Source organism: Ursus maritimus, unplaced genomic scaffold (assembly GCF_017311325.1).
Source record: "Ursus maritimus isolate PB19 unplaced genomic scaffold, ASM1731132v1 scaffold_25, whole genome shotgun sequence".
NCBI classification, from domain to species: Eukaryota; Metazoa; Chordata; class Mammalia; order Carnivora; family Ursidae; genus Ursus; species Ursus maritimus.
In genome coordinates, this window is record NW_024425008.1 from 44,227,460 (window position 1) to 44,254,936 (window position 27,477).

A 27,477-nucleotide genomic window follows, 5' to 3' on the forward strand; every position below is an offset into this window, starting at 1 on the left:
ACTCGTTTCTCCTCTCAGAGATCTTGCTTTTTCAAGAAGGCTGGCTGGTCAAGCAACTTATGTATTCCTTTGCAGGAAATCTGCTTCTCACCAACCACAGAAAAGTCGGAAGTGGGAGCAGAAATGCCCAGCGATGACCCACGTGCCTTCTGCCCTCACAAGAACATGAAGGTTTGTCCCCTGACACAGCAGGCTTCTTGGTGTCTGATCTGAATGCACTGAATGTCAAATTTGGGTGGTGTTTCCCTATTTTTTTCTTTTGAGACATTTCCTACAGAAGGCTTAAACGGATGTTTTCATTTTACTTTGTTTTTAAGTTTCCCCAAATTCTTAGAAGCTTCTGAATGGCTTAAAAGTATTTTTAGATTATGCTAAGAGTGGATCCTAATTTTACACAAAAGAAGCTCTTAAAATTACCTAAAAATCTGATTTTTGTTAATAGAGTCACTTTGGGACTGAACATTTTTAAGATTCCTTTTAGTTTTAAAGAGTCCTAAGATCTACATCATAATCTAAGAGATCTTTATTTACTTTTGAAATTTCATTCGCCATGACCTTCCACACCTGACCTTACTCCACCTCTTTCCTGCAGCCTCTGTGTTATAACAAGCGGCTAACTCCCAAGGAGAGACTTCTGTAGGCTTAGTGTCTAATGGAGTATTACTGTGACTTTTCTTTGAAAACTCATTTTTATTTGTATCAAATCTACTTTCCCATCTATTTGTTTTATAAACTCCAATTTGCTTTTTAAAAGTATGGTGTGGTGGCAAGTCTCAAAGATGAACCCCAATAGACCACGCTTTGCGATTCGTGCCCTATGCAGCCCTCTCTTTCATGGACAGGGACCTGGCCTGTGACTTGCTTTAACCAACTGGATGTGGTGAGAGTGTTGGGGAGCCCATTCTGTTTCGAGGGTTTAAGAGGACTGGCAGGTCTGTTTCCTCCTCTCAGAACATTTGTTGTGGGGAGTCCTGGGCTGACATAAAAGTAAATTCACTACTCTGATGGAGGGACCACTTGGAGAAACCATGTAAAGAGGCTCTGAGACTACAGGGGGAAGGAGTCAGATCCAGCTGCCTCTACGTCCTGGCTGAACCTAGCTGCCATCTGACTTTAACTACATAAAAGATGCCGTGAGAGGCCAACAGAAGAACCACCCAGCTGAGCCCTGCAAGCCACAGAAAAGAGGGACAATCAAATGCCCTAAGTCTGGAGGCAGTTATGCAGCATAGTTAATAATATAGGACAAACCTGTTAACTGTAAGACTCCAAATGAAAAGACAGTGAGTGGGTGTCCTCCAAATAATTCATACAAGTAATCTGAAGAATTTTTACAGGGAAGCGAGCTTTCAATGCACTCAGTTTCTAGGTTAGTGAATAGCATTCAGTTTCTAGGTTAGTGAATAGCATTTTTATTCTCGGTCAAAAAACTCATCAAAAAGTGGGATTCTCTCTGTCCTGGTCCTCACCAGTGCTTGTGGTTTCCTCTCACTTTTTCTCAACTCCTCTGAGTCAGAGCTAGAACTGTCCCAGAGAAGCTGACCCCGGGCCTCTTGTTCACGGAGCCACGTTTCCATTTTTCCAGTTTTCCGGGGACAGTAGTCATTCCTTGCTTGATGTTCCCCCAAATCTTCATTCTGTGAATTTCCTACAAAAAATTTAAAGTTTAATTAATTTAATTTAATTTAATTAATTTTTTTCTCCTAACAGTAAATATATATCATATTATATATGATATATATGTATACATATATATATATGAGTTCAACTTTATATATGTATAAAGCTCTGTAAGCATTAAAAATGTTTTTTTGTTATTTAAAAATTTTTTTAAATCTTCTGAAAGCCACAAGAATAATACAATACATACCTATATATCCCAACTCATTGACAACATTTTGTCACAATATTGCTTTCATTTTATACACGCACACATACACGCATGCTTTTCAGCCGAGCTATTTGAGAATTAGTTGCAGTTACATCCCCCCAAATCCATCACCACAAATCTAACAGCAAGGGCGCTTTTCCACCTTAACTACAATACAACTGTTATACTTAGGAAATTTAACATTGATATATTACTGTTTTCTAATATATGGTCCACTTTCTAATATTCATGCTTGTCCCAGTAATGCTCTTTATAGCTGTTTTTGTTTGCCTGTTTGTGTTTTATCTTTTAGATCCATGATCCAATCTAGGATTACGTATTGCATAATCTTCCCTGTTTCTTTTCTTCTCTTCTTTCTCTCCCTCCTGCCTCCTCCTTCTTTTCTCTCTCCCTCATTCTCATTCTTGATCCCTCCCTTCCTCTTCCTTCAACCTCCCTTCCCTGTCTTCTTCTTTTTCCCTAACACTGACATTCTTAAAGAATCCAGATCGATTGTTTTGCAGAATGGCCCTAAATTTGGGTTTGTCTGTTTCCTTGTGATTAAATTAAGGTGAAGCATTTTTGGCAAGAATATTGCACAGGCGATGTTACCTAGTGCTATTTATTGGACAACTGCTATGTGCTAGGTGCATGATACACGTTTTTCCTGACCTTCACATGCACTCTCACCTCATATAGAATCGCACACGAGGCCGTCTAGAAACACGAATACTGGGCTGCACCCCAGACCTATAGAACTAGGGAGCTCCAAGGGTCATGCATTTTATTTTACTTTCTGTACTTTCTAGAAGAGATTTAGTACTTGATTTTTGGCATAGGATTTTATGTATGGATGTATGTATGTAGCTTTTTATTTAAGCTCTACCTAGTGCCCTTTTAAAACGCACTTCAGGGCGCACCTGCGTGGCTCAGTGGGTTAAGCGTCCAACTCTTGATTTCAGCTCAGGTTATGATCTCGGGGGTGTGGGATCAAGTCCTGAGGCAGGCTCTGTGCTCAGTGGGGAGTCTGCTTGAGATATTCTCTCTCTCTCTCTCTCTCTTCCTCTCTCTCTCTGCTCCCCGCCCCCCTACTCATGTTCTCTCTCTCTTTCTCCCCCTCAAATAAATAAATACATCTTTTAAAAAAATAAAAAGTAAAATGTACTTTAGAACAACAGGTGCTTTATTCAAGCAAGGCTGGCTTCTAAGAAAACAAAAGCAATGACCACTTCTGAGCTAGGAAAATCATCCTGGGCCAAACCCAGAATGTCTCCTCCATCTGGGTGAACCAGCCATAACGTTTGGATGTCCTCTTAAGGATAATTGTTTATCAAATTGTACAGAATATTTTATTTAAGCCCGTGATAGCTGACGTTGCATACTGCTTCACGAGGAAGTCAAGCATTTCAATGCCAGCGTTTGTGCCTTGTGATTCATCAGTTTCCTTTCTGCCTCAGTGAGGGGCTACCCTGTTCCCCACCTTGGATGTTATTATAATTATTGCTATTGTCTATACATGTAGTAGTGACAAAGACCATAGTTAATCCATGTCTGTGGCCCCAATCTCTCTCCTGAGCTACAATACACTTTTTTTTTTCTGTATATATAATTGGATGCCTCCATTTTTGTCTCCTGGCAACCTGTCAGACTCACCTTCTCTTTCTTTTTCAAACCCACGTCTTCTCCCGTTACCGTAATTCAGCAAATTACCCCACCTTTGCCCCATTGTCTGCCTAGTTCTTCAAGAGGAACCCAAGAAACCTCCTGGTCTTCTTGCTCTCTCCACACACTCACATCTGATCCATCACCAGGTTCTGCCAATTCTAGCTCCTAAATATCTCACATCTGGCTCCTTCTCTTCTGTCACCCTGCTCTCCTGGTCCAAGCACCATCTCTCACTTGCACTTCTGCTATGTCCTTATCACTTGTCTCCCCACATCCTCTTGCATTCTCCTCCCATTCACCCTCCACAGGGTAGACAGAGTGATGCTTAAAAATGTAAGCCTGGTTATGCGGCTCCCCTGACCTTTCGATGGCTTCCTGTTGATCTTAATCTCAAGTTCAAAGTCCTTATTTGACACAACTTGCAAGACCCTGTGTGCTCCGGAGACATCTCTGATGGCTACCTGAATCTTTCTTTCCCACCCCGGGTCTAGAATCTGCCAGGTTCCTTCCCACTCAAGAGCTTTTGCATGTACCGTGACCGTTAACAGTTCTGAATGTGCCAGCACCGTGGTCCTCACACGTACATGGATTCCTATCGCCTTTGTCCAGCTACTTCCTGTCTCAGCCTAAATATCACTCCCTCATGGAAACCTTCTGACTCTCTCGGATTGTGAGGTCTCCCAGTTATACTGTCATCGGACTTCTCCTTGTTTGTTGTATGTACTATCACAAAGCCAGAAACCACATGTAGGAATAGACGAGTGAACGAGTGAGCCATCAGAGAACTTGGGGAGGCGAGAAGTACTGTGGGACTGGGAAAGACTTCATTCTTTGGGGCCAGGGGGTGTAATCGTCTCTGCTCTGCAAGCGAGCCAAGAACTACTAGAGGCATCATTCAGACTTTGGCAATTTTCTGCTGACTAAGGCAGGAGCTTTGAAACAGAAAGAGAATGTTTGTTCATGGTGGGATCTAATGCAATATTAATAATAGCTATAATCCCACACCACTCTCGAGGTTATGATAATGCAGGCCTAAAGTTAGTGCATGAGGCCAAATTCACATGTTCAATTTTATCCTTGAATATCTCTTAAATCATTCATAAAGTATTATATACATAGTTTTGTATACATAACATTAAAGTTTAAGAACTTCTCAGGTAGATGTCTTTTTACTTGTTACATTTTCATAAATCCCTGCTTGATTCTCTGGGGTTGCTAAACTTAAGGAAAAACAAAAAGAAAAATACGTTTAAAAACCTAAATGGGTTTTGGGTGAGCAGAACAGAGGAGCATGTGTCCAACTTCAAAATTAATTTGGGAAGAGAGAAAAGCAACAGAGGCCAGTGGAGGGAAAATAGGGAGTGATTTTAGGTGGTACACGGATTCTCTAAAGCATTAAAAATGTTTGATGGTTATGTATTTTATAATACATATATGTTTTAGCAAAATGTATCACCATGGCATCAAACCCATAATTTCACAGTTATTTCACAGACAAGGCTAAATTTAAAACATACACACAAAAACCCTCAGGATACTTTAAAGAAAAATACTAAGTAGATAATGGTGCCGGTGGCCTGAGAAGACCAGAATTGTGAAGATGACAGTGTTTTGAAGGTGCTGCTTCCCCTGAAGTAAACGGCTATTTTCACTATAAGACCTCAGTTCTATCTTTCTTCAGTTGTATGTATTTCCATGCATGGGTCTGGCACTTTACATTTAAATGTGCTTTTACACCTATTGGATTAATTTTCCCATAAACCCTACATGGCAGACAAGGCTTTATTCCTATTTTACAGATGTGGAGACTGAGGCTCAGAGAGGTTAAGTAACTAGAGTTAGCTATAACCTCTGTCTATATGTAGAATAAAGCTATCTAGACAAATATATAGCTAACGTTTATTGAGAGGCTACTATGTACGAGGCACCATTCTAGAAACAAAAAGAGGCCCCTGCTCTCAGGGAGTTTATTGAGAAATGTATTGCTTGGGGCTCAAATGAAGAACTTTGATTTCAAATTCACTGCTTTTTCTATCCACTACCTTACACTAGATTATGGTTTCTGGAAAAGGCAGGAGCCACATAAACGTGATAAATCTCATGAAACTGTACACCCAAAGAACAATGTTTGCTTTGTGTAAGTTAGGGACAAGTGAGCCATCATCTACGTTATAAGTAATGTATTGTATGACTTATATGTAATTATTATACAATTATACAAGTCATGAGTAATTCATTGTATAAATAGATACAAAATGTATTTAAAGAGTGTAAATGTAAGATATATGTAAAATTTCATTTTAAAGAGGCAGCCGAAAACAAAGAGTGACTTCTATCTTATAAGAAACCTTTCATTCTCATCCCACCTTCTCAAAGAGGGAACAAGAATGGGCAAATATAACATTAAATAGAGGAGGTGGGTACAGCAGAATTAATGACCAGAACTGGACGAGCAGAGAGCTCCTGTAAATCTATGATCTTGACTTTGCTCCGCTTTTAGGAGAAAGCACAATGAATTGCTTTCAGTAGACAGAGAGAGAAAGCAAAGACGCTACCTGGGAATAAGTAAAACGGAATTATTGCTCAGCACAGGCCTATCTCGGGGGGTGAAACCAGTAGGCTTAGCGGAGGGGCAGCCTGCTCTGGACAGATAAGGTTAGGAGTCACTCCCCTGTGTTTGCAGACTTTGCCAAGGTTGTCCTGGGCAGAGCTCCAAGACCCTGGATTCGTGATGAGGGTGTATGAGGGGGTGGGGGTGGCGGAGTGAGCCTTTGGAGTCAGAGAGACCTGGCCTTGAATCTGGCTCGTCACATGAGAGCTCGCACTGACTCCTTCTGCACAGGCCGCGTGAGGATTAGGGCAGCAGTGCTTGTCGCAGGTGGACGACAGCACCGGCTTTATAGCGAGCACTCAACAAACCTTAACTAGAGGGGCGCCTGGGTGGCGCAGTCAGTTAGGCGTCTGACGCTTGGTTTCGGCTCAGGTCATGATCTCCGGGTGGTGAGATCAAGCCCCACGTCTGGCTCCCCACTCAGCACGGAGTCTGCTTGAGATTCTCTCTCTCCCTCTACCCCTCCCCCCACTCAATGCTCTCTCTCTCTTCCTCTTTCTCTAAAATAAATAAGCAAATAAATTTTTAAACCCTAACTAGAACAAGATGAAGCAGCTTTGAAAAGCATCAGGAATGCAGAGAAACCCCCTTCTGTGTGCCGCCATCCTTCCTGGGCCCCTCCAGATCTGGGGCATCTTCCAAAGATTCTACCAACGTTGGTTTTTCTTGGCTTGCCCTCAAGCAACGACTAAGGATCTAACTTCAGCGGAGACCTTTTTGGGGTTGTTCTGGCAATATGTTTTATTTTTTTAATTAATTAATTAATTAATTATTTTTTAAGATTTTATTTATTTATTTGACAGAGGTAGAGACAGCCAGGGAGAGAGGGAGCACAAGCAGGGGGAGTGGGAGAGGAAGAAGCAGGCTCCCAGCGGAGGAGCCTGATGTGGGCCTCGATCCCAGAACGCCGGGATCACACCCTGAGCCAAAGGCAGACGGGTAGCATAACGACTGCGCCACCCAGGCGCCCCTGGCAATATGTTTTAAATCATAAAAGTTGTTTATCTCTGTGCCTCCTGAGCATACTTCATCCTGGCACCGGGAGTATAGGTTGAATAGATTCCCCAAGTAGTAAGTAGATTTTCAATTATTCTGCCTTTTCTTATTTAATTAACTTATTGATGAAGCATCCTGTCCCTCTGAGCAGGAGCAGCATCTCTTTCAGCTGGCAGCCTTGCATCTGAGAAGCTCCAGATCTCCAGAGACATGGCCAGCATCTCTGTAGATGTCTCAGTGGTCAGTCCCACTGATGTGGGGATTTGGCTCACAGCATAGCCTGCTGTATGTGGGACCAGTGTTATATATTCAAAGGGTGGCTTTGCCCTGGGTGATATGGACAGAACAAACTTAATGGGGCTGTAACTGGTGAGACCACACAGCACAGAGGGTATGAAGATGATGCCTGTTGGAAATCACTGAGCGGTCTGCCCTGGTTGGAGGCGAAGTTGGGCACAAGAATGGCAGCAGAGACAGCCACAAAGGGAGGCAACCAGTAGATCCTGAAGGCTCAGAGTACCAGGGTAGAGAGTTCATTTTTTAAATTTTTATTTATTTATTGTTTTTTAGAAAGGGGTGGGCCAAGGGAGAGGGAGAATCTAAAGCAGTCTCCATGTCCCGTGGGAGCCCTACATGGGGCTGCATCTCAGGACCCTGAGATCATGACCCGAGCAGAAGTCAAGAGTCAGATGCTTAACAGACCAAGCCACCGAGGCGCCACCAGGGTAAAGAGTTTAGACTGTGTCCTCAGGCAGATGGAGGCTCACTGAAGATTTTTTTCAAAAGATTTTATTTATTTGAGAGAGAGAGAGAGAGAGAGAGAAAGAGAGCATGAGCAGGGGGAGGGGCAGAGGGAGAAGCAGATTCCCCGCTGAGCAGGGATTCCTGACATGGGACTCAATCCCAGGACCCTGGGATCATGACCTGGGCCAAAGGCAGATGCTTAACCCACTGAGCCACCCAGGCACCCCTCACTGAGGATTGTTTTTAAGCAAGAGAATGATATGGTCAGATTGCCATTTTATAAGATTACTTGGCTATTAGCGCTGTGCTTCTGAAACAATCATGCTTGAGAATCACCTTGGCATCTGGATAAAATGCATACCCTGGTTCAGTAGGTCCAGCGTATGGCTTGAAATCCTGCATTTCTAATAAGCTCCCAGGTGATGCGGATGCTGCCGGTCTGTGGCCAATACTTCGATTACCCAGCAGAGCAGGGGTTCTTAAACTTTAGGGGTATCAGAATCACCTAAGGGGGTGTTAAACCCAGATGGCTGGCCTCTGCCCTTACATTTTCTGATTCAGTCACTCTGGCTGGGGCCCAGCCACTCCCCGGGGTGATGCTCGTGCTGGGGGCCTGGGGACTGTAACGAGAACCATCAAGACAGAGGGCTGATGGAGGAAGGGGAAGACTTGAGGAAGGAACACAGTCAGGAGGCTGGAACAATAGCCCTGGTGTGACACGGTGCCCTGCGGGTGGCACTGGGAATGTGGGAAAGGTGAGAGTTTGGTGCCAGGACTTTGTGACTGACCAGCTGCGAGGAGAAGGGCTGGAAAGGCCCCAGGTCTCTGCCTTGAGAGCGTGGAGGCCTCACCCATACCTGCTGGTGCAGCAGGAACAAGCCTGGGGTGGTCCGTGATGTTGGCTTCAGTTTTAGATGGTCCGAATGAGCCTTGGAGGGCTGCCGAGGGGTTGGGGAGGAGAAGGGAGGGTGTCTGCAGATGGCAGCAGACTGGCTGATACCGGTTTGCTACCTAATAGAATCCCCCGTGCTTCATTCTCTTTAACTACAAGTTGAAGCTCTTGGCCCCTTCTCTCCCTGGGGATGGAGCAAGGATGGCGGATGCCCGCGTAGCCCCAGAAACCTCAAAAAAGAGACCCCTTCCTACAGTGTTTGAGTTTCTGTCCTTTCCTCCCAGCTGCCCCAAATTACATGACAGTGTGATCCCTACTTTCCAGGAAGTACAGTATCAGCAGAAACCCAAGGCTACTTGCTGTCCCTCCACCCCCCTACCCCCCACCAGAAGTTTATTTGATAAAGTTTTAACAACACTTGAAATATTTTATTTTGCTAAACAAATTTACAGGACTGACCTGGACTTCTTCTGTTCAAGGTCTCATCCGGCAACAAGGTTGGAAGATCCCTGTCATCATTTCTTGGGATGCTTTGAAGGATTTTCTTGGCTTTGTGGTCCCTTGGTTTTTGCTGATTAATTCTTGCCTCCCTGTGAAGACTTTTCTTCTGAAAATGATCAGCTATAATGGATTAGCGTTCTCCCCCTGAGCTCCTGTCACCAGAATAGGTCACCAGATCAACCACTTCGCAAGTGTGTGCTTATGTGTACTCTGGTCCCCTAACCAGGACACAGTTTTCTTTTTCCTGTTAGAAGGTACAGAAACTTTCTCTAGGCACAGGCTTGTTAGGAGAGAGGAGAGCATGCCCACAGATTCAAAAAGGTTTGGGTTGATTTAAGAGGAGGACTTCTGTAAAAACATTTGTTGGTAGGCCACCAATATACTTGGAATTGCAAAAGGCAGTGACTTTGGCTTAAATACCAGAGTGAGGAATGGAATATGACAAGTACAGCAGACATTATGGTAAAGGGGTTTGTTACAAGAGATGGTTCTTGTAGGATGATCCCATGGGGTGCGTTATAGAGGATGCCTAGTTATCAAAATAAAGACCGACTCACCCCTCTCTGTTTTCCTAAACCAAGACAAGTGATCTAACCTCATTTTCCTGCTAGAGCCAGAATGTCATGCGAGCAATTTGTGAAGGAAAAAAAAAAAAGGAAAGAAAGAAAAAACAGAGAGCCTTGGGACACAGATCCATCCTTGTGACTGAAAACAAAGAAAAGGCTCAACAGGGTCGGTAACAGAAGGGATCCTGCTGATGCTTCCCAGCTCCGGAAGTTGGGGCCCCTAACAAGGACCAAATTTAAAATGCTAAGTAAAGCCTGGGGACGGATGCTAAACCATTCAGGGGCGAGGGCAGTGATTATGTGGAGTAAACGTGGTAAATACGACACTCTTCCCTTTTCTCATACTTACCTCTTGTCTGTTCCGGTTCATTTCCAGCATTTGCATCTTATGTAAATATTGTCTTTTCCCAGGAGTGTACCCTGGAGTTTGCATCTTCTTTTCCAGTTCCTGCTGTGAACAATGACACACTCATTAGAATGGGGTAATTTGTTACTGACTCTGCAATCCACAACTTGCAATTTTTTTTTGAACAGAGTGAGATCTTAATCAGCCATCAGTTATAATCCGCAGAGCTCTCTTGTGATGTCAAAGATGGATCGTTGTAGTTCCCCCACCCAGTCCTTCGTGTAGCTGTCAGTGAACAGAGATTTGCTGTGTGTATAATGTAGTGTTTAAGGCTCCGGTGGAGTTTTGCAAACCTTAAATGTAACTATGTTTCCACATCTCATTTTGATGAAATATCGCTTACCCTGTCAATAGATGCTTATCGCTATCTCCCCAGAAATGTGTTCTGGTTGGATAATATTGTCTTCTTTCTTCCCACCTCTTCTGCATGGCATTGTCTGGCTATGAGATCAGAGGGGAGCCACCGAATGGCTAAATGGAATCCATTTCTATAGCCTGTACTCCCATATACCAATACGAGCCCTGGTATATTAGAAAGTTGATTATTTGTGACTTTGGTAATCTCCCCTGGTGCATCAGAAACCCAGTGGGACAGTGTAGACAGTAAGGGCACCCAGGGGTGAAAACACCCTTGTCCGTTACTTGCTGTGGCCAGGAGAGGGAAGATGGATATGCAGTCAGATGTGCTCAGTGATACCTTTTTTTGCTGCCTTGTGGACAGGGACTGTGTTGGCTGTTGCGAGCCTCCTGAGGGGATCATCTCTACAGTGCCGTCTGCACTGCAAACCTGGCCTTGACATCTGACCAAATTAGCCATCCGAGCAACAGCACCTAGCCGGCTCCAAAATGAATCAGGGGTGGAAAGGGTGGAAAATCTACTACCTCCCAATTTTCACAGCTACACGAGGAGAGTTTTCTCAGCAGAATCTGATGAATGAATAAAAGGAGAAAGCTCTTCAGAAGCCCTTTTCCAAGGACTCCTTTTTGGTGAGGTGATGGTAAAAGTTAGGAACACCTCATAGAGATAATTTCCCCTAAAAACTGAGAATGAAGAGAAAGTTTCACCTGAGGGGAAGAATAAAAGGAAAGAGTTATGCTAGATTTTGCACAAATTTGAACACTTCTAGAATTACCAATGTCCAAGTAAAATTCCTCTTTCTTATCTGCAACTTCCTGTCTTCACCAGGAAGTGGAGAAGGGCCCAGAGTTTACCTCAGAGACAAGAGTCTTTGCCACTTGGAGGCAGGCCCAGGAGGGAATGGATAGCTTTGGAAGGTCCTAACTCTGAACGACTTCCTGGTTTGATTTGTCTTTGAGGTCTTCTGTGCAGGAGTGTATGTAACGGAGAGTCCCCTCCTCCCCCGCCCCCTCCAGTGAGCGCTGCAGTTCACCTTTGCTCTGTGAGTTGTTCTGGCTTCGTGCTGGCTCAGGAGCGTTTCAGAAGTAATTACTCGTGGCAGGTCAATGGGTTCAAGCTTCTAGAAGTCCAACATTTAGAACATTCAGCATTCCTCATGCCATGAGATGATGAAACATAAAAGCCAGACATTAAACTATCTTAACACTTTGCAAAAGCAGCACTTACTCCTGAGAGCACGTAGGGAAGGCGATTTCAACAGGATTACGGTTGTATCCGTGCAAAAGACTTTTCAACTTATCTGGGTTCTTTATTGTTCTATTGCCCTGCTGCCAGTGACGTACTGATCTAAATATTGGTCAGAGAGTCAAAACGCGAAGAACCTTTTTCTGTCTGCATCGAGGGACCAAGTTCAAAGTTATCAAGCAACATGGGTCTTGGAGTCTTACAGATGAAAGAGGCACAGGAATTTGTTTTATTCATTCCTTAACCACCCAGCTGAACTCTTCCAGTGCTTAGGGACGTGACCTGTATTTAAGATCTCCAGAGAAGCTCCCTCAGCCTCCCTCCAGAATAATCACTGGCAGCCACGAGGCACATTTAAAATGAAAGTGCAGCTTACAATCTTAGACTTACGAGTCTTAGACTTATGAATCTTAGACATGGGATTTTTTTTTCTAGAAGGGGCTTGTCTTTATGGGGAGATCATGTTGGAGTTTCAAGGGGTCACTAAGCCTGGGAAGCCAGTGATGAACCGGTGGACCTGCCTTCAGCCCTACTTGCCTCGGATGACTTAATGCTCTGGAAGTGGTTGAGCAGGCCTGGAGACAAAGGTGGGTGTCTCCACACTGACATGTGGGCAGGGACCTCGGAGGGCTGTAGAATTTATTTATTTACTCAGCAAGTACATACTGAACAAACTAGTGTGTGCCAGGCACAGAAGTGTGATGGACAACAAACATAGCATGGTCCCTATGGAGCTTACAATCTGTGGGGGAACAAATACATTTTGCTTGTATGATTATTCACTAACAATCATGAACTGTGATCAGAGCTATGGGGCTATGACGATAGACAACTAGAGGACTCCACCTGGGAAATGGGGGGTGCTATGAGCTGAATTGTGCCCCCCACCCCAATTCATATGTTGAGGTCTTAACCACCAACATCTCAGAATGTGACCTTATTTGGAAATAGGGTGCTTGCAGGTGTAATTAGTTAAGATGAGGTCATACTGGAGCAGGGTGACCCTTCATCCAATATGTCTGGTGTCCTCATTAAAAAAGAAATTTGGGGGCACCTGGGTGGCACAGCGGTTGAGTGTCTGCCTTCGGCTCAGGGCGTGATCCCGGCGTTATGGGATCGAGCCCCACATCAGGCGCCTCCGCTATGAGCCTGCTTCTTCCTCTCCCACTCCCCCTGCTTGTGTTCCCTCTCTCGCTGGCTGTCTCTATCTCTGTCGAATAAATAAATAAAATCTTAAAAAAAAAAAAGAAATTTGGACATACACCCACATGCATGAAGGGACAGCGCCATGTGAAGATGAAGGTGGAGATCGGCATGATGCTTCTACAAGCCAAGGAGTGGCAAAGATGGCTAGGAAACCACCAGAAGTAAAGAGAGAGACACATGGAACAGATTCTTCCTTTCAGCTCTCAAAAGGAACCAGCCCTGCACACATCCTGATCGTGGACTTCCTGCACCTAGAACTGTGATTAATGCATTTCTATTGTGTTAATCCCCACAGTTTGTTGTACTTTGTTACAGCAGCCCTAGAAAATTAATGCAAGGTGGGGAGGAGTAAGGGGGCAGTCCAAGAAAGTTTCCTGGGGCAGTAATTTTTAGCAGAAGTTGGACATCTAGGAAATTTTAGGGAACTAAGGTGTTCCAGGTAGGGGAACAACATACACAATAACCCTAAGGTAGGAAAGAGCAGGATATGTTGAGGAAACTACAGGAAGTCAGTTGACTACAGTTCCGAGTGAGGGGAAGAACTGCTCAAATGAGGCTGCAGAGGTGGTAGGCAGGGGCCAGGTCTTGCAGTGCCCAATGGAGCATTCAAAAAATCTAAACATTCTTAAGAGCAATGGGAAGCCACTGACATATATCAAGCAAAGTAGTGACATGATTACATTTGCTTTTAAAAAATGATCACTCTAGCTGCACTGTGTAAACTAGAGAAGAGCAATCACAGACGCAGGAAAGGCAGTTAGGAAGACAACGGTGATGGGCTTGGGGCTCATGGAGGGACATCGATGGGCTCTACAAATAGTTAAAACTGCCCAAACAAGATTTGTTATAGTTGCTGAGGAAGAGTGAAGGGTCCAAATGGCCTCCAAATACAAAAGATGGATGGTGTTATCATTCACTGAGATGGGAACCCTAGGGAAGACAAGGTGTGAATGGGATATAACAGGAGGATACAAATTCAGTTAGAGCAGGTTGAGTTTGAGGTGCCTTTGAGGCATACCAGTGTAGATGTTGAGTAGATAATGAGCTATACGAGCGTGGAGCTCACAGGGGAGGTCTGTGCTAGAGCTGCATATTTGGGGATCATCCCCGGGTAGAGAATACTTGAAACCATAATCATGGATAAGACCATCTTGACCGTAAGGTCAAGAGTGAGAAGAGCAGAGCCAAGGACTGAAGACTGGAGGAGCTCCAACACTGAGAAGCTAGTGGATGGGGACAAGCTGGCCAAGGACATGGAGGAGAGATGGCTCGAGAAGTAGGAGAAAAACGAGGACACCATATTGCGGCAGTGTGAGCACCATTCCCACCTTAGTCCAACACGAAAGGCAAACGATGACTTAGTTTGACATTATTTTTCATTTTAGTCTGATTGGTCGCATTATCAAGGGGTAGACCTGGAAGCCAGCTTGGCTGTCAAGGTGACCAGAGTGGAAAGAGTGGGGGAGGCTGGAAATGGATGCTGAGCAGCCAGCATTCATGGCCAGCATGACCTGTGCCTCCTGCTACTTCTCTGTAGAACAATTTCCTGGTTTCTGGGCTGGGCCTGAGCTGTTCTGGGGTAAACAGCCTGCACTCCTTTCTGCCGGCACAGCCCAAACTCACCTGGCAAGGAAGAAAACGAGGGCAAAGGATTTGGCGACAGGGAGGAGAGACAAAGGGCAAGAGCTCATCTTTAGGTTAGACATGTGCCTGTGCCACACAATTTGCATTTGTGGTAGGAAGTGGCTCCCTGTTCCATTCTCACCTTGGTGGAGTAAGTGGGGGTTTTAACATAAGAACTGCGCAAGGGTGTAATGAGAGTCTGCTTCTCTGTTTCTCTCTTGGCCTCTTGCCCTGCTCATTCTTTCTCTCTCTCTCTCAAATAAATAAATAAGTTTTAAATTTTCTCCATATATTTTCATAGCTTGGGAGTTAATTTCTTTTTAGTGCTGAATAATATTCCATTTTATGGCTGTACCACGGTTTCTTCATCCATTCATCTCCTAAGGACATCTTGGTTACATCCACATTTTGGAAATTGTGACTAAAGCGGCCATACACATCCCTGTGCAGGTTTTTGTGTGGACATCAGTTTTCAATTCATTTGGGCAAATACTAAGGCTCGGAATTGCTGGACTGTGTGGGAAGAGGATGTTTAGTTTTATAAGTTCTTGTTGCTCCCCATGCTTGACAGCGTTTGGTGTTGTCAGTGTTTTGGATTTTGGTTATTCTAATATGTGTATAGTGGTATCTCATTGTGGCTTTAATTTCCATTTCCCTGATGACATGGTGTTGAACATATTTTCATATGCCTACTTGCCCTCTTTTATCCTCTCTACTTGCCTTCTTATTCTCTTGACAATGTCAAGAGCAGAGCAGAAGGTTTGAATTTCAATGAAGTTCAGCTTCTCAGTTGTTTCTTTGGAATATATCTCCAGGGGATTCTGATGATTTTCTAGGTTGGGGTCCACTGGCTCCCGTACCGCCTCAAGTGAATAAAGGGACTACAGCAGAGTAGACCACAGAGGATTGTTTGTGATGCATTATTGAAAAATTGAGTCTGAAGACTCCAGCTATTTAAATATTTTCAGCTATTTAAAATAACCTATCCATAAATTCTTAGGGCCAGCTTTTTCTTCGAAAATGTAAGTATATATTCTTCTATTTTCAGCCTCATTTTGTTTAAACCCATAATTCTGATAAGAGTTAAAGGCTGTCTTTAAGAACTCTCTCCAGGCAATCACTTTCTTCCTGGCCTTTGAAAAGAACTGAAGCGTCACACTCTTCCTCCACAAAGGGCACTAGATGGCAGCAACCAACACTGCAAATAGGATCCCTCCCACAAGTATTTGCGCTTGGCCTGAGAAGCACTGCAGAAAAAAATTGTTGGAAAATTGGCTTCTCTAGACAAACCAGTCAAATGAAATTGCCCCAGAATTCTGAGTTCATATCAATGTTCCTTTTCCCTGCTTGGGAAGCAAACTGCCTCACTTCATCATCTTCACAGAGAATACAAGGAAAGGAATTACTGGAGAATTGGTATGGTAGAATGAAACTTTCTTTTTTTTTTTAATCTCATGTTATAAAAAATGTATTATCTGTCTAAGGGTTTCTAGGTTATTTGGTTTCTCAAGTGAAACAAATGGTCAGGCGAATCAGTTGAAGTGTCAGCTGGGAAACTCCGAAATGGAGATTAAATCCAGCAGAAGTCACTGAGCTTGGTGACATACTAACCTGAGATGGTTGCATCTGTGTAGTAACAGGAAGAAAAAGATGGGCAGGAGAAGCTCAAAGAAACTGTAAAATTTGTTTGGCACCAAGACTTAAGAATGTATGTCCTTTAAGGTTCTCAGAAGAAGGTAAAGGTGTCCAGGGCAGCCTTGAAGCAAGAAATCATGAGCCCAAGGAGGAATGTCTGGTCAAGACATTGCAACGAGTTCACATATCAATAACTTTCTTTGTCCCAAACATCTAGCAATGGAAAATAAAACATAAAGCCAAAAAGATGTGGCTGGGCTTGAATACAAGATATATATCTCCAGGGCCCAGAAAACAAACCGAAATACATACCTAGAGGAGGCTGATCCATAAGGTGTTTGGGGCTCCTGATGGCTGTGAGTTATTTCTAGAGATTAAAGGGGACCTAAAAATGCTCCATGTAAGATGGCAAACTAGAGCCAGGATCACAGCTTGACATCAAGGGCTGCGTTGTTCTCTATGCTTCTACCCAGTACAAGAGAGCTGCATCACAATGTAAGTTGGAAGATTTGTTTTCCAAGTGTTATCAAAACATTGAACGTGAAGAATATTAAGTAGCCATGAAAAAGGATGAGATCTTGCCATTTGCTCCAACGTAGATGGACCTAGAGAGTATAGTGTCAAGTGAAATAAGCCAGACTGAGAAAGCAAATACCATGATTTCACTCAAGATATTCCTAACAGGAGGGAAAACCCCCCATAATGTTATTTTGATGGTCAACATTGATTTGCCTAGGCTACAACTCCAAGTTATTCAAACACTAACCTAGGTGTTGCTGTGACATTATTTTGTAGAGATGATTAAAGTCCATAAGCATATGACTTTTATTTTTAAAGATTTTATCTATTTTGAGAGAAAGAGAGATTGTGAAAGCAGGGGGAGGGGCAGAGACAGAGGGAGAGAGAAAACCTCAAGAGGACTCCATGCTGAGTGTGGAGCCTGATTCCGGGCTCGATCTCAGGACCCTGAGGTCACTATCCAAGTCAAAATCAAGAGTTGGACACTTAACTGATTGGGCCACCTGGGTGCCCCCATAATCATTTGACTTTAAGTAAGGAAGATTATTTTAGGTAATCTGGGTGGGCCTGATTCAATCAGTTGAAAGGTCTTAAGAGCAAAGCTGAGGCTTCCCTGAAGAATAGAAATTCTACTTATGGACAACAGCTTCAGCTCAGGCCCTGCATTTGCAGCCTGACCTCCCCGATGGCCTGCCCTATGGATTTCAGACTTGCCCTGCCAGTCTCCACAATCAGGTAAGCCAATTCCTTGCAATATATATATATATATATATAAAATCTTCTACTGGTTTTGTTTCTCTGGTTGAACGCTGACTGATATAGGTACCTAGAAACAAACCTAAAAAAAAAACCAAAACCTCACACAAAACCCCCATGGAGAAATTATGAAACATTATTAAAAGATCTAAAAGAAATATCAGAGTAAATGGGGATTTATGCAATGTGTGTGGTTTAGAAGACTCAGTATTGTGGTCAATTTTTCCCCAATTAATCTATGAATGCATTTCAATCAAAACGTTAGCAAGGTTTTTAATGGACTTGATAAAAAGCTCCAAACTTCCCATGGAATAGCAAGCACCATAAATAATAACGATAATTCTGAAAAGGACTTGCTGTATTAGATATTAAGACTTAAAGATAAGTAATTAAGACAGTGCAGGGGCGCCTGGGTGGCACAGCGGTTAAGCGTCTGCCTTCAGCTCAGGGCGTGATCCCGGCGTTCTGGGATCGAGCCCCACATCAGGCTTCTCTGCTAAGAGCCTGCTTCTTCCTCTCCCACTCCCCCTGCTTGTGTTCCCTCTCTCTCTGGCTGTCTCTCTCTGTTAAATAAATAAAATCTTTAAAAAAAAAAAAAAGACAGTGCAGAATTCCTATGGAGATACACAAATAGGCCAATGCAACAGAAGAGAGCCTGAAAGCAGACTCATGAAGCTCTGGAAACTGACTATAGGGCAGAAGTAGCTTTTTAAGTGAATGGTCAAAGAAGGATGACTCCATAAAGAGTGTTGGGACAATAGAATATTCAAATGAAAAAAAAAAGTAAAATTAAATTCCAAATTCACATCTGCACACAAATGAATTTCAGACAGATTAAGACCTAAATGTGAAATGGTAAATATCATAAATTTCACAAAGAAATAAAGAAGAGAAGCACCTGGGTGGCTCAGTTGGTTAAGCGTCTGCTTTCAGCTCAGGTCATGGTACCCGGGTCCTGGGGTCAAGCCCCGAGTCAGGCTCCCTGCTCAGTGGGGAGTCTGTTTCTCCCTCTGCTCCTCCGCATGCTTATGCTCGCTCTCTCTTACTCTCAATCTCTCAAATAAATAAAAAAAATCTTAAAAAAAGAAAAAAAAAGTATATCTTTATGAACTCGAGAGAAACAAAACTTTCTTAGACAAAATGCAAGAAATACAAAACATTGGGGCTCCAGGGTGGCTTAGTCGTTAAGTGTCTGCCTTCGGCTCAGGGCGTGATCCCAGGGTCCTGGGATCGAGCCCCGTATTGGGCTTCCTCCTCCACTGGGAGCCTGCTTCTCCCTCTCCCCCTCCCCCTGCTTGTGTTCCCTCTCTCACTGGCTGTCTCTCCCTCTGTCAAATAAATAAATAAAACCTTAAAAAAAAAAAAGAAATACAAAACATAAAGACTAAGATTGAAAAATTTGACATTTAAAGTGGAAAACTTTGTACACACACACACACACACACGCAAAATGAAAAGGCAAACCATAGATGGAGAAAAGATATTTGTAATACATGTAAGTAACAAAGAGCTAGATCTAAGATATATAAAGCACTCTCACAAATCACAAACAGATAATCGAAAATGGGCGAAGAGTTAGAAAAGGCAAGGAAAGGAAATACATTTGTGACTAATTATGTAATACCGAAAACAGCACAATGAAACCATCCAGGTCGGAACTGCCCTCCTTATCTCCCACCAGCAGGGCTTATACTCATCTTTCCCCCTTTGCATTCATTCATTCAACATTTATTCACCTCATATTTATCGATCACCTATTATGTGCCAGATACTGTTCTAGACACTTAGATACATTAGTGAAGACAACAGACAAAAATCTCTGCCTGTGGGAAAGATAATATTCTAGCACTGGCGGGGAGGTGATGAACAAAATACACAGTGAACATAATAGAAGTAAATTGCTTGGTGTGTTAGAAGTCAGTGTTCTGAGGAAAAGAAAAGATAGTGGCAGTTCATGGGGAACCAGGAGTGTCAGGGTAAGGGTTGCAACTGTCATGAGGTTATTGTGATAAGCCTGTAGGACAGTGAGATTTAAGCAAATCTTGGGAGATGAAAGAGGGAGTCACCCGAGGAAATCATATTACATTGGAGCCCTGGGGGTGGGGGCGGTTGACCATCTCCGCCTTAGGTGGGACCAGAGATGGTTGGATGAGAAGGTGAATCAGGCCAGGAGGGACAGTGGTGATCAACTTTTCAACATGAGATGAGCACATTGGATTCAGAGTTCCCTGGCAGAGGCTCTCAGAATTCAGCAGCCCTGAGCTGGAGAACTTTAGTTCATGACCTGCTCTTTACTTGAGGAGTAGATGTTTAGGAAGTGGAGGGTGCCAAACGTGCAACTCAAATTATTTAGGATGCAATTAGATTTGGTTTAATAATTAAAAATACTTTTAGAATTTTCTCTGGCAGAGATTAGGCTATTAATTAGCATGTCATGGGAACCCAGCATTTATTATTCTCTCAAAAACCCATTTGTGGTGGAAAATGTGCTGAGCCTCATTTGTGAAGATAATTATAGTTGATATCTTTGTGAGTGTCTGCCAAGTTCCCAGTGATTTCCCTCTTCTCTGGGAGCTGCTTCCAGAATTTATCAGGGTGGGGGAGGGGGGCTTCTCTGCCCACATTTCTGCATGAGCATATCCTCTGGTCATAGCTTATTGGAACAGAACTGGAATCATGAGCAAAGCTGAGCCAATAAGATCTTTCCTCCCAGGAATTTCGAATTGGAGCCAAGAGAGCCAGGCTAATCTGTGTGTTTGACTGAAACTATAAAATGCAAATTCAGGAATTGAGGGTGGCCATATGTCACCAAGTGGTCTTGAGGAGCAGAGAAAGTCGATTTGTAGGAAGAATAAAGCAAATGCACAGAGAAGAGTTAGGGGAGACACACAGAGTTGTGTCTTTTGGGTTCCAAGGCAAAGCTGTTACCTGAAGCCCAACTGCCTCCCAGAATTTGGGTTCAACAAACACTCCTGTGTCTTCATAATTCATGACATGGGCATCTCGTCCATTAGACATACAATTCTGGGATGCTACAGGTCTGCAATAGCAGGGAGAAGGCATTTTGATTTTCGTTCCCACCAGGGAGAATGGGGCTCCTTGTCATTCATTCACCATTCATTCATAAGCTTTTTTGGGGGGGTGCATATTAAGTGTTAGTGACTGAAGATAGAAGATGGAATAAGACATAGTTTTGCACTCAAATAATTCATTTGTCTTGATTTTTAAGGTGGTTGGCTGGGATGTGGGGATACAGTCTTTGGTTCTGAAACACGAAAGTTCTCCTTTTGAGCTTGAATTGATTTGAGAATCAAAGCCTAACTTCATCTGCTTTAGGATTGGTAGGTATAAAAAGTACGCTGTGAACTACAGACTGCTACCCAAATACTCGTCACTGGTTATAGCAACATCTCCTGCTCACTGCCTCCGCAGAAACACGTATTAAGCACCCTCCTTTGAAGAGGTACTTTGATTTAGGAATACAACGTAAGTTTTTAAATTGTCCAGTTTAGCTGGAGATTTGCTCAAAAGTTTTAAAATTACATACCAATTTGATGTAATTATACTTTATTTTTATTTACATAAAAATGTTTTGAGGTTTCCAATATTTTGGGAAAAATGCTTTTTTTGTGAACAAAAGATATTATCACTTCAAACAATGATTGGTGAGCTTCTGGAGAAAACAGGTAAATAAAAACCAACTGAAACAGAAATAATCCCCAACGAATGAGCTCAGATACCTCTGGGATTTGTTCGGACGTCTGGGTGAATTGTGTAGCAGGTGGGATTTGTTTCCAATTCCTTTTTCTTTTTCTTTCTTTCTTTCTTTTTTTTTCCAATTGCTTTTTTCAAATGTCAGTGATAGATCCTGCTCACAGGGGAGCCCAAGCAACCCCTTCTCTTAGCTGATGCTCATTTTCAAGGACCCACTCAGCTCTCTTTCCCCTTCTAGGATGAGAGTTCTTAGAATTTATAGTTCTCTAGAGGGAATTCATTAAATATTTATTAAGGTGAATGCATTAAAGCTCTTGCTTTGCTGCCTTGGAATCCAATGTCCTCAATTTCAGCAACCAGTTAACATTTAGAACGATAGAAGGTTAGGGATAGAAGGTCTGTAGAGATCAATGATGCTGATGGTTAAGGGCATGGGCTTTGGAGACCTGGTTGATATCTGACCTCCACTGTCCTTGGACAAGTTACTTAATTCTCTAAACCACATGTATTGAGCAAAGATAATACCTCCTTTCTCTTAGAGGTGTATAAAGATTAAATGACTGACATTGATCAAGTTGCGCCGAGTGTATCTGACTTGAAGTAGGTGCTAATTAAATAGTCCTAGCTGTAACGATTGTTATTATTGTTTGTTACAAGTGATTTCTCCGTAGTCTTCTAGCTCATCAGTGCCAAATGCAGGTCTTTTGAATCACATCGTGCCTGTGTCTTTGATACTATATGTTCCCTCCTCTTGGTGGTGGTCTTAAAAATGAAATCATTACAACAGGAAATCCTAAAGAAATACGGTCTTTGCAACTGACAACATTCTCTTTAACAACATTCTCATTCTTATTAATTTAGTCATTTTCAATATCCCTCCTTTATGATTAGAGTTAAATAGGATGTTACCATGAAATCCAAGAAATTCCTTATGAAGCCTTTTAAATTCATCTTACTTGAAGCCTTCGGGGTGGATGCCTTTTAATAATACTTGTTTCTCCGTGTTCCAGTGGGATGTCAAAATACATGGCCCTGGACACTTGAAGGATTGGGAGAGAAATAAAAGCAAACCATAAACAAATTGACTATTAAATTAGGCTAATCATTAGACTTCGTTAATACAATTTGGTACCTTTTTAGTTATATATGTCCAACCTGTATGCTAAATGTGAAGATGAAACACATAAGGCAGAGGTCCTACATGAATGCAAATGATAAAATATTAGCCTAGACTCAGGATTTAATTTCTGCTTCCCTCATTTCTTCTCTGGATTTTTATTGGATGGAATTTATATTGGATTTATGTTATAATGGATTGGAAAAGTCAATACTGTATTGACTACAAATATTGTTCGAACATAGAATTTGGTCTGGAAAATGGAAACTTTTTCATTTGTTTTAATTTCATGAAATCTCTCCAAAATGAATTGAGGAAGTCAGAAAAAATATATCTTTAAGAAGTGAAAATAAATTCTCTTTTTGGATGAAATAGATGGATGGTGGATAGATAGATGGGTGGGTATTAGATAGAGAGATGATAAATGGAGCATGAGTTTGTGATTGGAGTATGCGAACTTTAGCATTGTATGTTCCCAATTAAATAGTTCCCCCAACTTGGGAAAGAAATTCCCACAAATTGTCCTATAATACAACTTATCAGTAGTCTTTCCTGATGAAGAGAGCCAGGGCTACAGAACTAAGCCTTGTTAGGAAACAGAGCTAGGACTCGAGAGGTCCATTATGGGTTTTATTTTTTAGCTTGATTACTCTGGGGCCTTAGGACTGCTACCACGATCAATGCTGCATGAAGAAAATTTTGTCTTTTCCTCTTAGTAATCTGGAAGCATTCTAATTTCTAGATTGTTGCATAGACTATCCTACAGTTTCACTTTGCATTCTAAATGGAAAAATCCCTGCGTAATTATGTGTTTCTATCCTTACAACATTTGAATGACCACCTTAAAAACTTCACCATGTCTGTATTTTCTTTCAAAAGATTGCTGGCTTATTGAACAAGACAGAAACAACAGCAATGAAAACAAAAAAACATTTTTGATTAAAAAATGTAAGTATTTCTGGCAATATTTTTTTCAGCAGCCTGACTACTCCTTATTTTTATACTATGATTTGAGTGATAACACCTCATTATTTAATTCAATTCATCCCAAATTGTAGAGGCCGTGTCAGGCAGCTCTATTTTTACCCTTGATTTATAGGTGAAGGAAACCGATGCAGCAATTTTCCCAGACTCATACAATCTGGCATTTGGTGGGGCTGAGTTAGAGTATGGGTCTGGTAAAATTAGTGGTCAGAATGTTCACCATTCCTTTGTTATTTTTAATGTGATTTTGTCATTTCAAAAATAAGAATATTTTCCACGTGGGACTCTAATGCATTAGAATCAGTCTTCTCTGTTCAGTTACCAGAATCTTAAAACTCTGGATCCAGGGTTTGGATAAAAAAGGAACTCTTCCATGAAACTAGAGGAAAATTCCCATTCACGTGCTCAGGACGTCGGAGACATAGAAATAGGCCAGGTACCCAGTCAGTGTTGTCCGTTCTACAGAAAATAGCCCTGAGAATCAGTCTGGGTGAGATCCACCCGATACTGAAAGAGAGTATGATGCTTTCTGGCCAAGTGGACCAGTAATGGGAACTTATCTGTGTTATTGATCCAGAATATAAGAAAAAAATTACATAGATATACACATAGGTATGCGTTATATACGTGTATTTCTCTTCCCAAGTTAGAATCACTGTTTAATTATCGTTCTGGTTGTCATAAAAATTTTACATGTCTTACAAAATATCCCAGGATGATTTATAGCCACTTCAGACTCAGAGCTTCCAGTCATAATGGGGGAAAATTCTCTGAGTTCTGCAGATGACAGAACTTAGTTCATATTCCGTGTGAAGAATGTGGGGCTGGGGAGGGGGTGACTCATCCTCTCATCTGTAGGGCAATAAATCAATTCTGTTTGGGGTGGTTTCCAAATGCACATTAGGACGAATTCACTCCTAAAGTGTTGCTTTCCGAACAACAAAGCCTGATGCACTAAGTGGTACTGGAGAGAATGATTCAGATTTAGAATCCAACTGAAACATGTGGTGGTCATAATTTATCACATCTTATCTATATAATTTTAATCATCTGGCAAAGCTAGGTATACACATTGAAAGGACTTAAACTAAGCTGAAACAAAATGATTTTTTTCCTTCTCGTGTGGAATGGTAAAAAGCCCTGGGCGCACACACCCATTCCAAAGTACTCGGAATACTTGACCAACATGCACCCTTGAGCTGAAAGATGTCCCCTTACATTTCAGCAGTTTAGAAACTTTCTGATATGATTATAAAGATAGACAGTCAATACCTCTGACAGATAGTCAAGCTTCCCTTGGCCCAAATCCACAGCCTCACGATGGCTGTTCTCCGTACCTGCACAGTATCTTCCACACCAGGTCTCTCGGAGAGGGGGCAGCTGCCCTTCCAAAGCTTTATTCTGGTCCTGCAGCCTTGCCAGCAGATAGGAACTCTTTTCTTCCAGATTCCGATTGAACGCAAAGTCCACAGGGCAGGCCGAGGGAGTCTCTTCCTCTTTGTTTTGCAAAGGTGCGACTTTGGTCACCCGAGGGTGAGCCTTAGAATGGCTTAGGCCCATTTCACAGCAACGATGCTCAAAGCACAACCGTGAGGGAAGTGGTTGGGGGCCTTGAACTTTGCTTGTCCTAATTAAGAGACGTCGGAATTTTACCTCAGCCCCACAAAGCACTTCATGGCATCTTTCTGGCTTTCTTTCACCACACAGTAAACCCTCTGGCCCCTGCCTGGGAGGCTGGTTTCTATGGAGATGTCCCTTCACTCCTACTCTGCCATTTCAGACCCAAAGAATCCAGTTAAACATTGACTTGGTTATGCCACTTTCTGAAAGGCTCAGTGGTAGGAACAGAAACCACTGTTGATCATTAAACAAATCTCTAACACCAGGAAGGCCATTAACAGGGACAGAGAGCAGAGGTTTAAAGAAGTCTTAAACTTGACCCTTTTATTGCGTGTACCCTTCAATACCATCTTTGAGAGCTACCGACTGAGAAGAGCCCAATCACCTTCAGAAACAAGGGGATGCATGCTAATCATCACCTGTTAATCTTTAATTTTAATTGAAGAATATCTTTTCCAAATAGGATAGGTAACAGCAGAATGGCTAAAATAATTCTGTTTCTCTTTCAATACCTTGAATTGCCTTTGAAAGGGATTGATACATTACAGGAGGGAAAGTAGACAATAGAATTTTTTCCTGGGGACAAGGGAACAAACTTTTTCTCCTTCTTTTTTTGAAATATAGTTAAGATACAATTTTATATTGGATTCAGGTGTACAACAGTGATTCGATGATTCTGTACATTACACTATCCTCACCATGGTAAGCGTAGTTACCATCTGTCACCATACAAGTTTCCTACAAACTTACTGACTGTATTCCCTATGCTGTACTTTTCATCCCCGTGACTTACTGATTTTGTTTCTGGAAGTTTGTACCTCTTAATCCCCTTCGCCTATTTCACTCATTCCCCCACCCCTCTCTCCTTCAGCAAGCACCAGTTTGTTCTCTGTATTTATGATTCTGGTTTTGTTTTTTGTTTGTTTGTTCATTTGTTCTGTTTTCTAGGTTCTGCATATAAGTGAAATCACATGGTATTTGTCTTTCTCTGTCTGCTTATTTCTCTTAGCATAATGGCAAGGTCTGATTCTCTTTTATGGTTAATATTCCATTGTGTGTGCGTGCGTGTGTGTGTGTGTGTGTGTGTGTGTGTGTGTACCTCCTTTATCCATTCATCTATTGATGGACACTCGGCGGCTGCTTCCAAATCTTGGCTATTGTAAATAATGCTGCAATAAAATAGGGGTGCATGTATCTTTTCGAATTAGTGTTTTCTCTTTCTTTGAGTAAATACCCAGGGGACAAACTTATTGAATAGATGGTTCAAATAAACCTTGAGTTTTCAAAGATAGTTTATTAATAATGCTTTAAAAAATAGACCAAAAAGACTGGAAGAAAAGGTGCTGAAATGTTAAGTAGTGACTTTTGAATGGGATTATGGGCGATTTTTATTTTATTTTTCATACTTAGAAACAAAACTCACTTTCAAGTATTAATTGTTCATGATCACATATTACTTCTGTTTTCCTCATTTCCCTGCAGAGAGGTTCAGAGAAATATATTTTTTATTTTCTCAAAATCTATTTGCTAAGAGTCTGACATGAATTTAGAAAGTCTCACTAGCCAATAGAGTTCACCTAAAAAGATATCTGAGTTTAATTTTTTCCTACTTACTCCCTTTGCATTTTACACATAATTTTCTCTGTGGCAGAGAGACTCGTAAGAAAGAATCACTTATTAACAGTATCTGCAAATAAAATTACCTCTGGCAACTAGAGACTAGTTTAATTATAAAGATTAAAATACTTGAACAAAATCTTATTTCTGGATACAATCAGCTTAAGTATTTCTAGGGGCAGGGGTAGTATTGCAAACAACTTCATAACTAGAAATTAGGATGGAAATGGTGGACCAGTAAGAAGGACTCTGCTCTCAATTGTAGTTTTCTTATTATTTAATTTCAAGAGACTATATCTGTGGAGAATATGAGCCTTTGTGGCGGAAGCTGGCTCCTTGTGGAGGAAATGATCAAAGCAGTGGATTTATACCATGTTTGTTTCTCTTTTTATTACGAGCCCCTTCTAAGCTTTATAACTCGCATAGATTACTTGACCGTTCCATGCCTCAATTTCCTCATCTGTAAAATGGGGTTAATAATAATACTTCATGAGGAATGAATCAATTGATTCTATGTATAGCTCTACGAATAATACCTGACATACACTAAGCGCTCAGTAAATTTTAGCCAGTATTCTCCTCCTCCCGAGAAAGTAGTGCATGTAATAGGAAAGTCCTTGTTACCTCTTGTTCAGAATCCATTAAAATAGACATATTCCTGTCTAAAAGAGTTTACACCTAAGTATAAAAAAGACAAATGAGGGGGGCGCCTGGGTGGCGCAGTTGTTAAGTGTCTGCCTTCGGCTCAGGGCGTGATCCCCGTGTTCTGGGATCGAGCCCCACATCAGGCTCCTCGGCTAGGAGCCTGCTCTTCCTCTCCCACTCCCCCTGC

At 42.2% G+C, this 27,477-nt stretch overlaps 1 protein-coding gene across 2 annotated transcripts; it reads right to left on the reverse strand.

The window, feature by feature from the left end:
• Nucleotides 1-1,412: 1,412 nt before the first annotated feature.
• On the reverse strand, nucleotides 1,413-25,002 carry CCDC198 (coiled-coil domain containing 198). Of its 2 annotated transcripts, none has more exons than XM_008702059.2 (6): nucleotides 24,746-25,002; nucleotides 22,264-22,346; nucleotides 11,643-11,729; nucleotides 10,168-10,293; nucleotides 9,238-9,385; nucleotides 1,413-1,648 (listed from the first exon to the last, which is right to left on the reverse strand). In XM_008702059.2, exons 1-6 carry the CDS (start codon nucleotides 24,966-24,968, stop codon nucleotides 1,413-1,415), a joined length of 903 nt encoding a protein of 300 aa, XP_008700281.1. In that variant the 5' UTR covers nucleotides 24,969-25,002. The 2 variants fall into 2 exon arrangements, with proteins under 2 accessions (XP_008700281.1, XP_008700273.1); XM_008702051.2 differs by having other exon boundaries at nucleotides 10,168-10,296.
• Between the last annotated feature and the right edge of the window lie 2,475 nt (nucleotides 25,003-27,477).